General features: G+C 32.3%; 2 protein-coding genes and 1 pseudogene across 2 annotated transcripts; 2 read left to right on the plus strand and 1 right to left on the minus strand.

Moving 5' to 3' along the window:
• Nucleotides 1–269: 269 nt before the first annotated feature.
• On the plus strand, nt 270–2,832 carry LOC128167411 (prostaglandin E2 receptor EP4 subtype-like; annotated as a pseudogene).
• Nucleotides 2,833–5,174: 2,342 nt separating this feature from the next.
• Nucleotides 5,175–6,676, plus strand: LOC128167595 (prostaglandin E2 receptor EP4 subtype-like). The gene is made up of 2 exons (XM_052833393.1): nt 5,175–6,055; nt 6,237–6,676. The coding sequence occupies exons 1-2, from the start codon at nt 5,249–5,251 to the stop codon at nt 6,477–6,479; spliced, it is 1,050 nt and encodes a 349-aa protein (XP_052689353.1). The 5' UTR covers nt 5,175–5,248; the 3' UTR covers nt 6,480–6,676.
• Nucleotides 6,677–8,828: 2,152 nt separating this feature from the next.
• On the minus strand, nt 8,829–13,017 carry LOC128166759 (prostaglandin E2 receptor EP4 subtype-like). The gene is made up of 2 exons (XM_052832117.1): nt 11,845–13,017; nt 8,829–10,605 (listed from the first exon to the last, which is right to left on the minus strand). Exons 1-2 carry the CDS (start codon nt 12,625–12,627, stop codon nt 10,282–10,284), a joined length of 1,107 nt encoding a protein of 368 aa, XP_052688077.1. The 5' UTR covers nt 12,628–13,017; the 3' UTR covers nt 8,829–10,281.
• Between the last annotated feature and the right edge of the window lie 464 nt (nt 13,018–13,481).

Genomic DNA, 13,481 nt, shown 5'->3' on the forward strand with positions numbered 1-13,481 from the left:
ATGAATATTGTGTTTTAAAAATTACACATTTCACATAAGAAGTGAAGAATACAAAAAGTTATACAATACAAATTCAATTTTTTCAATAACTATAGAAATTATACCACACAAAATGAAAAATTATGCAGAAAAGAATTTTAGATATTTTTCAATTCAGATGGAAATTATGCCATATAAATTGCATTTCTTATCTTAAATTCTTTTAATATTCTTTATTTAAAATACAATAAGCCAAACATATACCTTTTTCTTTTAAATCAACGCCCAAAGATATCTGTTTTCTAGTCGGTGGGTAAATCAACTTTAGCATAGAACATTTGTTGAAATATTGGAAATAAAAGAGAAAAATACTTTCATTTTGATCACAATCCTTCTTGGTCGGTTGGTCAAAGTCAAAATATGTCTTATAAAAAGTGGTATAATATTTTTAACGTTAAATTAATAATTTTTATTATTGCGAATGAAAAAACAATTCTTTGTAATTGAAGAATTTAATCATCATATTTCTAAAATCATGTATAAAGACTTTTCTCTGCTATCACGTTTGATATGGTTTATATAAAGGATGCAGTATGCTTTGGATCTGATTTCATTTATTAAAGCATTAATGTATCGCTAGATGATGCAAATGCAATAAAATATCTTTAATTACACTCGAAATTGTTATGATACGTTTACTGTTACCGTGGAATCATTTCATATCATCAGATTAAATATTGCGGACAGTCCAAAATAACTAGTTCGCGGGGACGTAATTTCGATGGTATCCATTCCAACAAGTGACAAGCTTTTGTGTATATAATTGCTTAACCAATATTTGGGAAGAAGTAAATGTAAGGATGAGGTAACCCTATGAACAATGAAAATTCCATAATTTTAAAGTAGTGATTGAAGTGGACTTATTTATGGAGAAGATAGGGAAGTTTTCGGGACTGACCCAGAAGTACAAATTAAGATAATGACAGAGATATCCCCTATCAGTCCACGCACTGTCGATAGAATGAATGACACGGGATCAAACTCCTCTGACGTGAACCTCAACCAAACTAAGGTTTGGGAATCTGCAGTTCCTCCTGCCTTACAGTTTGCCTTGGGCGTTGTAGCAAATTTGATTGCTCTTGGGCTTCTGGTAAAATCAGCAAAATATCACAAATGGAAGCCCTTCTATAGGCTTGTTGGAGGTCTAGCTCTCACGGACGGAGGAGCAATTCTTCTGGTGTATCCAATAGTGATAGTTAGGTATGCCACGGACTTTACATATGATTTTCCAAAACCCCTCTGTGACTACAGCTCATTTATTTATTCATTATTGTTTTCTCCTTCAGCTATGATTGTGTGTGCAATGTCCTTTGACCCTTTTTTGGCAATTGCATATCCGTTTAAATACAACCACATCGCTCAGAAAAGACGGATAGCGAACTTTACGTTGATTTCCATATGGCTCGTTGGAGCTTTGATTTCAAGTCTTCAGCTTATGGGACTCGGTGAACGCTTTAACTACTATCCTGGCTCCTGGTGCTTTCTGAAATTTGTAAGTAAATTGACAATGAACAGGGTTAGTTCGTACATCTTCTCTTTGTTTGGTCTATCCATTCTGTTGACAACGATCTCGTTAAACTTGATAGTGATGGTGACTGTCTGTTGAGGAATGAATTCAGTCATGAATAAACAAACTGCAAGACGAAGGAAGAAAAACGATGTCTTTATCATCATATTTTTGATCATTGTTGTATCAGTTTTTGGCGTGACCTGGGCACCACTCATGGTAAGCTCTTTTACTGTACAAAATATTGCTTGGTGAAAAGAAACAGGATTTTTGTCAGAAATACTAATTACTCTTGAACATATTAAGCCCTGTGAAGCTTTCCATTTTGTTTCCCACCAAAATTGCATTTTGAAAATCTTTTTATGCAGTCATGCAATTCCCTTTATATTTGTTAAACAGTTCACGATGCTTGGCCATGCTGGAAAATGGATTAATGGGAATGGCGCTAGGGAACTGCTGGTACTTAGATTTGCAGTGAACAATGCCATGATAGATCCATGGATTTATATCCTTCTAAGGAAAGAAACATTTATTGCCATTAAAAGACACTACAAGGGTCTTTGCAAAAACCTGTTTGGCAAATCTAACATTCCTACAGTATCATACACCTCGCAATCTACATCAAATAAATCAGGTCTATAGACAAACGAATCTTTAGATCTGAGAAAAATGTTTCGCAGATTTTATTGAATAACGAGAAATATTGTTTTAATGCGTGTATACCTTTTATGTATTAGCTTTTGAGATTTCCGTTTACTTGAATATTTGTTGATCAATTCATGATATGGTTTTGTTGTTGTTCAACATTATTTAATAAATGATTTAAATTCTTCTTTATGTTAAGATGGACGAGGGAATAATATTTTTTCATATGCAACTCAAGTTACATACGTCGGAATTCATATGCTGTAATTTTACACAATTATTTTACGCACTAGAAATATCATTATTTTGGGTTCATTTTCGAAAGAAATGCCAGACAAACACAATTTAGTAATGTGTATAATACATTAGAAACAAAGATACAACTGGCAACTGACATGGTACGCACTTAAATGTTACATTCTTCACAATTTAATTTTAGAATTCATCTTAATTTGTCAAGAATTAATTGATTTATGCCAAACTTTCGCAAGAGATATGTGGTATGAATTTGGTGTGATAAATAAGCGCTGCATTTAATGTTGTTAGATCTTAGTTGGTATATAATTGAATAAAAGTCCATCAAATAAGAAATACGATATGAATAAAAACTTCAGTACACGGGCCAAATTACCCCAGCAGGTTTTTTTCATACGGGAGAGTGAAATGTTACTTGATGGTGACAGTCCTTTACCAATGAAATAGGTCATTTAGAATACTAGTAATGAAATACGACTTATTCATGGTCAAAATAAAGCAAGTACATGTTGAATGTAACTGTAGGTTAAATTGAACTATCAATAGTAATACAGGGAAATGTTAAACTTATGACGACGAACAAAATGCCACAATCTTCCGTATTCGTTGTAGTCTTCATTTTTTTAAAATAATGTATAAACTTCTCTGTTCTCGTTGCTTTAAATGATATATTGTTGCCTTTTCTGACATACACTATTTCATTGGTAACAGATTTAAGGCTTTATATACACGAACACGGAAACAGAAACCTGTTTTTATTTGAATTGACAAAACGTATTTAATATACTCCGGAAATGACAGTATTATTCATAACCATTTAGGCATACACGCCCTAATTACAGATCCGGCTAAGTGACCGCCAATTAAATTAAACACACATAATATAGAATTGTATCATTTATAAAAACATTACAATATTGTTAAAAAACTCTATTATTATAATAGGTACCAAAACAAAATTACGTTTGGATATTATAAGAAATAAAGTGTTTCAAATGAATAAAACTACCTTCAATTTCAAATAATGCTAGCAAAATACACTTCTTATGCGACAATTCTATTTGGTGATTTTTTTTAATTACATGCTTTAAAGTAGATAACGTCTATCGTGTGTTGTGCACTGGTGTTCTTTTATTGACTAGCCCTATTTGAATTGACTCTCTAAATGAGAGTTTGTATTTGCTGAAATAACACAGTTTAGCTAATAAACAAAATAAATGATTTATCGAATAAGCATTTACATCACAGTACATATGACATATGTTTAATTTTATGTTTACCTATATAATAATAGTATAAAATTATTTTGCCATGATTTTATCTTTTAAGATTTGTTCTGATGTACAGAAAATATTTACATACTATGCTTACGCAATAAAATTCTATTTTTGCTTTTAGTTAAATAAAGGTGATTGATTCATCAAATCTGATGATCTGCAAGCATACATATTCACTATTTAGATTTAAATTTAGCAGCTATTTCACCGAATACCCGAAAAAATTCTAATACAAAGATACGAAGTGCTTATAATATGCTTTAGAACGTTCAGATGCGTCAGGAATTTATTGATTTCCTTTTATACGATTCTGACTGCAACATTATCATACCTTTTTTTTTATAATCATTAACATTGGAGTTAAGATCTGAATTTTTTTTTATTTACATGTTATTCATTAATTTGATAAATTCACTTCAATATCCAATGTAAAAAATCTATAACTAATCTCTACAAGAGAAGCAACCAAAGATCAATCGCCTTACATTTACAAAAGGTTCCTTTAATGATAAATATCGTTAAATGTGAGTCAAAGTTTTGTCACAATTTATCATTTCTGCCATATCAAATATGACAAAATTCGTTTCAACGTTGCTGTGAATGAAAAGAAAACTGGCTTTTAAACTTGCATCTTGATTTGAGAATAATTCAATAATTAGCTAATCCTTTTTTTGTTAACGAATGTAATATTTGTTGTCGTTTTGTAAGAGTATTACATGATACAAAAGAAAAATTTATACAAAACTAAAAAAAATATTCAATAAAAATAAAAAAATTACATATAGACCATTAGACAGTACAAAAAGGAAATTATTCAATACATATGGAAATTGTACCATACAAATGGAAAATTATACAGTATTAATGGATATTATACAACTTAGACTGAAACTATAAAAGAAAATAATAAAAAAAAACTATTATACAAGTTGCTTATTTTATTTTAAATAAGATAATGTGTTTCATTTTTTATTTTTATGGCCAAACTTTTCTTTTAAATTAACGCCCCAAGATATCTGTTTTATGTTTGTGAGTAATTCATCTTAAACAGCAAAATAACATTTTTTTTAAATTGGCAGGGATACAGAAAATACCCAACTTGAAAATGTACAAGATGTCTTTTTTAAACAAAAACCTTTTTGTTCAAAGTCAAAATATGCCATGTAAAGCACTGTATTTACGAATAAAAGAACCACTTGTTTGTAAATGAACAATTTATTCATTATATTAATCATATAATGGCTATTCTGGTTATCTCGCTTGATATGCTTAAAATCAAGGATTTGCGTTGTTTATGATTTCATTCTAGTTTAAGTTTATTGGAGTATTATATCCCTTGATGATACGAATACAATAAAAATCTTCAATCACGATCGAAATTGGCTTTTGTTTTTTTTTAGCTCACCTGAGCTGATAATTCCAAAGTTCTACAGTAATGTATGTTTGGAGTGGTCAAATTTAAGTAAACCATGAGCGATGAGTGGAGAAGATAGGGAAGTACTACCGTGAGGTATATATTAAGATAATGACAAAGATTTCACCTATCAATTCACAATCAGTCGTCAAAATGAATGTCACGGAATCAAACTCCTTCGTCTCTAACACCACACAGTACAACGTTTGGGAATCCGTCATGCCTCCAGTTTTGCAGTTTGCATGGGGAGTAGGTGGCAATTTAATCGCTTTGATTGTTCTTGTAAAGACAGTCAAATCTCATAAATGGAGACCCTTCTATAGGTTTGTTGGAGGTCTGGCTCTCACGGACGGAGGAGGAATTCTTCTGGTGTATCCAACAGTTATGGTTAGGTATGCCACGGACTTTACCTATGACTACCCTGAAACTCTTTGCAACTACAGCTCTTTTATCTTTTCACTTTTGTTTACTTCTTCAGCTATGATTGTGTGTGCAATGTCCTTTGACCGTTTTCTTGCTATTGTTTATCCGTTGAAATACAACCACATCTCTCAGAAAAGACGTCGAGCGAACATTACGTTGATTTCCATATGGCTCGTTGGAGCTTTGATTTCAAGTCTTCAGCTTATGGGACTCGGTGAAAGCTTTAACTACTATCCTGGCTCCTGGTGCTTTCTGAAATTTGTAAGTAAATTGACAATGAACAGGGTAAGTTCGTACATCTTCTCTTTGTTTGGTCTATCCATTCTGTTGACAACGATCTCGTTAAACTTGATAGTGATAGTGACCGTCTGTAGAGGAATGAATTCAGTCAACAATAAACAAACTGCAAGACGAAGGAAGAAAAATGATTTCATCATCATCATATTTTTGATCATTGTTGTATCAGTTTTTGGCGTGACCTGGGCACCACTCATGGTAAGCTCTTTTACTGTAAAAAAAATCTTGCATAGTGAAAAGAAACAAGATTTTTGTCAGTAATACTAAGTACTTTTGAACCTTTAAAGCTTTGTGAAGCTTTCCATTTTGTTTCCCACCAAAATTGCATTTTTAAAAATCCTTCTATGCAGTCATGCAATTCCTTTTTTTTATAACACAGTTCACGATGCTTGGCCATGCTGGAAAATGGATTCATGGGAATGGTGCTAGGGAACTGCTGGTACTTAGATTCGCCGTGACCAATGCCATGATAGATCCATGGATTTATATCCTTCTCAGGAAAGAAACATTTATTGCCATTAAAAGACACTACAAGGGTCTTTGCAAAAACTTGTTTGGCAAATCTAACATCCCTACAGTATCATACACCTCGCAATCTACATCAAATAAATCAGGTCTATAGACAAACGAATCTTTAGATTTGAGAAAAATGTTTTGCACATTTTATTGAATAACGAGAAATATTGTTTTAATACTTGTATACCTTTTATGTATTAGCTTTTGAGATTTCCGTTTACTTGAATATTTGTTGATTAATTCATGATATGGTTTTGTTGTTGTTCAACATTATTTAATAAATGATTTAAATTCTTGTTTATGTTAAGATAGACTAGGAAATAAAGGGGTTTTTTATATGCAACTCAAGTTACATACGCCTGAATTCATATGATGTACGTGAATTATTTTACGCACTAGAAATATCATCATTGTGGATTTATTTTCGAAAGAAATGCCAGACAAACACAATTTAGTAATATGTATCATACATTAGAAATAAGATACAACTGGCAACTGACATGGCACGCACTTAAATGTTACATTCTTCACAATTTAATGTTAGAATTCATCTTAATTTGTCAAGAAAATAATTGATTTATGCCAAACTTCCTCATGAGATATGTGGTATGAATTTGGTGTGCTAAATAAGCCCTGCATTTAATTTGTTATATCTTAGTTAGTATATAACTGAATAAAAGTCCATCAAATAAAAAATACGATATGTATAAAAACTTTAGTACACAGGCCAAATTACCCCGGCAGGTTTTTTTTATACTGGAGAGTGAAATGGTACTTGATGTTGACAGTCCTTATCAATGAAATGGGTCATTTAGAATACTAGTATTGAAATACGTCTTATTAGTCCCCTACCGCTTTTCATCGGAGGGGACTATAGCTTTCCTATGCGTCCGTCAGTGCGTCTGTCCATCCGTTTTTTAATGTTCGGGTTCGATATTCTGCATAACAGTGCATTGTTTCACGGTTTCCACAAACCGGTAGGGGACGTGAAATGCTTATCCAATACTCTCAGAATGCTTGTTCATTGTCAAAAGAAAGCAAGTACGTGTTGAATGTAACTGTAGGTTTAATTGAATGTATCAATAGTAATACAGGGAAATGTTATACTTATGACGACGGACAAAATGCCACAATCTTCCGTATTCGTTGTAGTCATCATTTTTTTTTAATAATGTATAAACTTCTTTGTTCTCGTTGCTTTAAATGATATTTTGTTGCTTTTTCGGACATACACTTTTTCATTGGTAACAGATTTAAGGCTTTATATACACGAACACGGAAACAGAAACCTGTTTTTATTTGAATCGACAAAACGTATTTAATATACTCAGGAAATGACAGTATTATTCATAACCATTTAGGCATACACGCCCGAACTACAGATCCGGATAACTGACCGCCAATTAATTTAAACACATATAATACAGAATTGTATCATTTATAAAAACATTACAATATTGTTAAATTACTCTATTATTAGTCCCCTACCGCTTTTCACCGGAGGGGACTATAGCTTTCCTCTGTGTCCGTCTGTCCGTCTGTCCGTCCGTCTGTCTGTCCCACTTCAGTTTTCCGCACTTTTTGTCTTTATGCGTTTGAGGAATAATGTGAAGTTTGCTGAACAGCTTCAAAATGTCAAACTACAGGTCAAGTTTACACTTTTGTAGCGTCTGGTTGATGTATTTTCGAGGAAATTAATTTTTTATATTCCAATTCTTATATAATGTTCGGGTTCGTTTTCGGGTTCGGTGTGTATTGAATAAACGAGGAAAGTATGTAGTCAGTAATAATATCGTGCATTACTTGGACCATTCCTTTTATTGTTTCTAACAAACAAAGTTCGGTAAAATAGTGTCAAGCATTGTGTTGTTTTAATCGACAGGGTTTTTTGTATTATTACAATCGGGTTCGTTATCGGGTCGGTCTGTTGATTCGGCATGTTCTGCATAACAATGCATTGTTTTCACAAATTTCTACAAACCGGTAGGGGACGTGTATTGCTAATGCACTATTCTCAGAATGCTTGTTATAATAGGTATCAAAACAAAATTACGTTTGGATATTTTAAGAAATTAAGTGTTTCAAATATATTATACTAACTTCAGTTTAAAATAATGCTAGCAAAATACACTTTTTATGCGACAATTTTATTTGGTGATTTTTTTAATTATATGCTTTAAAGTAGATAACGTCTACCATGTGTTGCCACTGGTGTACTTTTATTGACTAGCCCTATTTGAATTGACTCTTTAAATGAGAGTTTGTATTTTTTGAAATAAATAATTTATCGAATAAGCATTTACACCACAGTACATCTGACATATTTTTATTTTCATGTTTACCTATATCATAATAGTATAACATTATTTTGCCATGATTTTGGTAAATTTATATTTCATTTAATTGTATTTGCAACTGAATTTAACAGCATGACATATTTCACCAACCATCAAATTATGGCTAACTATAAACACCATATTTTTAAAAAATAAAGAAAAGGTCTTACTAATTTTTTTGTACACTGCCCCTTCTTTTTTATCTGAATTTGAATTTAAAAGAATGCATGCATCCATTGTAGATGGTGTATATGAATTTTCAGATAACTTGAACAATATTATCTCTGGAAAATCTTGCAACATTTTTCCCATTATATATAATAATTTAAAAACAATTAATCATTATTTTTTTTATTGAGAGCTTTACTGAATAGTATATACAAAGGGGACTATATACAACGCACATGGAAATGAATACCAAAATGCAGATACATGTATCATAATACCACTTATTTCTACATTGAATATAAGCAATGACATTTTAACAAACCAGAAAATTTTCTCAAAATAGATTTCTTGATGCTTATCGTTTAAAAGCTTTCAACAGTGTGTCAAAAAATTCAACCTTATTATATAGTGACATGTTTAATTCGATATCAGATTGCCATTTTTCAATAGGTCTGAATTCAAACAAAGCAAACAAACAATATAAGCAAACACATAGTAAAGTTAAATTACAAAGTGCTTTTTAAAATTTGTTTTTAAAAGAAAGGGCTTATTTTTTCTTACACATTTTGTCGCTCATAAACCAAATCCTGTATCGAAGGAAATCAATAGATAAACCCTGCGTGCGTAAAAAAAATAATTTGCAACATGACAGGCATCAATAAGAGCAAATACAATATACAGAACAGATCAACGATATCATTGAAACGCTTATTTGATTACTAAGACAAATCAATAGAAAACACTTCTTTATAATTTTCAGATATTGGAAATTGCTAGAATTGAAACACTTAGAATTATAGATATGTCATTATAATTCTAAGGTTGCTTTGATACAATTGTTGATTTCTGTTAAACTTAATCTCTTTCAAAAGCGCTGGTCTCAGAACTTCGATGTCCAATGGTCAATTCATATGCAACGCATTCTATTAGTTTTATTAGCCGGGATTGAGGAAACTGGGCGGTCAACAGATTGCCTTCTGATATGTTTTAAAACTTTTTAATATAATACATTTAGCCATAAACTATTTTTTAAATAGGAGAATTGAAAATAACATTGAACATATACAAAGCATCCAGCCCTCTTAGTTTCCGTAGCCAGTCAGAAACTAACCTAACAAGGAAACAGGAAACCGATCTGTTTTGTCGTTAATTAAAACCGTCTTATATACATGTATTAATTCATATAAAAACGATATAAATATAAAGACGTTTTGTCTGCTAAAATGCTGTCTTCATTTTAAATTCCTTCGTCTTTAGAAACATAGACGTCAATAAGGTGATAACACATTATCCAATGAAAGAACTCTTCCCTATTCCAAAGCAAAGCAAACGTTATTTTTGTCATACAACATACAATTATATAGAGTTGCAGTTTCACTATATAACTAAAATGCAAAATTCTTTTTATGACTGTGCAGTGTTGAGAAGCTCTTTAATTTCAGTTGTGGTAGTGTTTGATTCTGTTGAATTCATTTTCTGAAGTCTCTGCTTGGAATTTAGGGCTTGGAGACGCATGCTCCCTGATAGACTTTCCGAGCTTGCCGGTGTAACAAAAACCACACCGTATCGCTTTTTCCGGTAAAATATGTAAATTCTAGTGAGCATTTCTTTTCTGAGCAGTATATACAGCCATGGATCGAGGATTTGATTCCATGATGCCATTCGAAGAGCCAAAAGGTCTGCTTTGTAGTTTGGTCTGGCACCAGACGTGTTGATCAAAACACGAATCTGTAAACAGAGCATGTCGGACTAAATATAGCATATCCAATAATAAAGAATTTTAAATCATACACCTAACAAATCTTCTAAGTGTTCATCCTAATAAATAGAATTATTCGAAAATTACGATATAAAATAATGTGAATTTTCAACTTTAAGTAACCAATCTGTCTTCACATCAATAGCACAGATATATTGAGAAATTACCGATTGACATTAAAATCTGCTGTTCATTTCGTCGTTGATTTTGTTTTAAATAATAAGCAATCTGAATAAAACGAAATTATTTTCCCTTGTATAAGTGTTAAGCAATTTCCATCGGTAATCTAAAACAAATCGAAAGCTCTGCACCAAATTCATCAAAACAGAAAGTGATTTGATATCCAGGTCAAGATTTCGGGTGGCAACCAGAGGAAAAAATCGCTTCATCATGATTCTTAACCAATCAAAATTAAATGAAAACAAGTTACCCTAACGGCAAGACAAAATTAATGTGTATTTCATATAGTAAAATCACTATATTGGGTGACACACTTAGAACTTTGGATCAGTGTATATAGAAGTTTGTCTTTTTAGTTGATTATGGTTTTTTAAAATAAAAAATACCTTACTTTCTATTCTCTGCACGTATAGTTTCACTCATGCTTGTCATAAAAAAAAATATGCAAAACAACTGCAGTATGTTGAGAAGTTTTGTTGTTTATACTTTAATTGTTTTGTTTTTTCACTGAAAAACTTCATGAAAATATGTTCAGGATATGACAAAGCTAAATCCTGTTTTATCATCTAGTCAACATATTGCTTAAGTCCGTTTTGATGTATGACATCTATAAAATTTAGTTTTTCATCGCAATAATTTTTACCCATAAGCATGTATTGGATAGTAAAAAAACAATTATCAGAACAACATTAAACTTATATAAACATCAGGTAATGGTATTGAAGTACTATCTGTGTGCAATGTGGCCCAGGATTTCCTGTCACCATCCAAAATGGAAGAAGTTACAGCAGTATGTATAATTATGTAACATTTGATGTTAGAGTTCTTTTGAAGATGGCAATATAAACTACAGCTAACTTCTCATACAAAAAGTATCAAAAACAAAACATAGACCACGATATTGATAATTCTCGTTTAGATTAAAATGAAACAGGCACTCTAATTAGTCTATTATCTTCGAGTAATAAAATGGATCAAACGATTCTCCGAAAAAAACACCCACACAATTTACCCTAGAATAACCTTACCATAAGTGGCATCCAACATACAGCGTGCACAATTAAAATGGCAATTAGGAATATCAGAATGAAGATCTCGTTCTTTTTCTCCCTCTTTTTTCCACGTGCACTTCGAATGCTCATGCGGCGTGTGTTTATCGTTCCCCTGCAAACAGCATAAAGAACAAGACAGTTGAACGTAGATGAGACGATGGTGTTAAGTATTCCCAGTGTTGCATATAGTATCGAAAATGCTCTGTCTGACATATAAGTTCCATAATAGTCAAAAAAGCACCAAGTGCATGGGAAATGTCGTATATTTCGCCCAAAGTTCATCAACGGCATTGAGGCGATGAGGGTAGCAAAAACCCAAACTCCAACAAGCATCACGTGAACCCGTCTTTTCTTTTGAGAAATGTTGTAAAAGAACGGATACCAAACAGCTAAATATCTGTCTAGTGACATGGCGCTTACTATAGTAAGGGTCCCCATGCTTGCAAAAATAAGCATGAAGGACAAATAATCGCAGACTGGTTGACCCCCTGGCCAAACAAAATGGTTGTCATAAACAGCAAAGGCAACGGGGGACGTGGACAAGATTCCAAACAAGTCTGAGGACGCGAGAGCTCCAACAAGCCTGTAGAATATCTTCCATTTGTGATGGGCAGCATTGCGAACTAACATTACAAGGGCCAGTATATTTCCGCTGACCCCAAGCGTAAACATCACTGCAGAATCGACAGGAGACATGGTCTTAGCCAGTTTCATCGTCAGGTTAGTCAGATCCTGTGAATAGCAAAATTCTGCCGCCATTATATAATGGCAATATGTAAGAGCAAAATCCTAGGCTTTCTGAACAAGATGTCTGGGAAATACCGGTGCAGTATGTCTTCTTTATATCTGCGGTTGAAAGTTTTAAGAAAAGCGACCGGACACACCGGTGTTGCTACGACGTCCGGTAAAGAAACCAACTCATCTTTTACAAAGCACAAATTGAGTGGTTTGTTCCGGGTGCTATCGATTTAAGACCTGCCATTGATTGAAGTATCTATTATGGTAAAAAAGAAAAATTCACAGAGAGACGACTTGTAGCCTATATTGCAGGTTATACAGTAAATCCAGGAAGAGAAATGAGCGATGCTATGTAATATCTGCCGTTATTTCTAGACCAACGACAATCATCCTAAATATTACATCTAAATATAGCATGTTTGTTTTATTAGTGAGAAGATTGCAAAAAATTAAATGCAGAGTTTTAAGAGGATGAAGTATTGATCTCAAAAGAAATATTCAGGTGATGTAACAACGTATACTGTTTAATACAATCGTTTCCAATGAAAACTACAAAGAGAATAAAGCAATATACTACAGTATACAACTTTTCTTTTAAATCGGTTTAAGGGTTTGCTATCAAAAATTTGTTATAGCATTTTGGAAGAACCAAACGATACAGAAAATTATCAATTCAATTTGAATTAATGTTTTTTTATTTAACATTCAACTGTCTTTATTAGCAATTATTTAAATTTCCCAGTGTCTTTGTCCGTAATAACACTACGAATCGATATTGTAATAATTAATCCAATGCATTTCATCAATGACTTTTTTAAAGTAAATCATACAATTGCTGAAAAATGTATAAATATACATGTAAGTAATACAGACTC

Source organism: Crassostrea angulata, chromosome 10 (assembly GCF_025612915.1).
Source record: "Crassostrea angulata isolate pt1a10 chromosome 10, ASM2561291v2, whole genome shotgun sequence".
Lineage (NCBI taxonomy): Eukaryota > Metazoa > Mollusca > Bivalvia > Ostreida > Ostreidae > Magallana > Magallana angulata.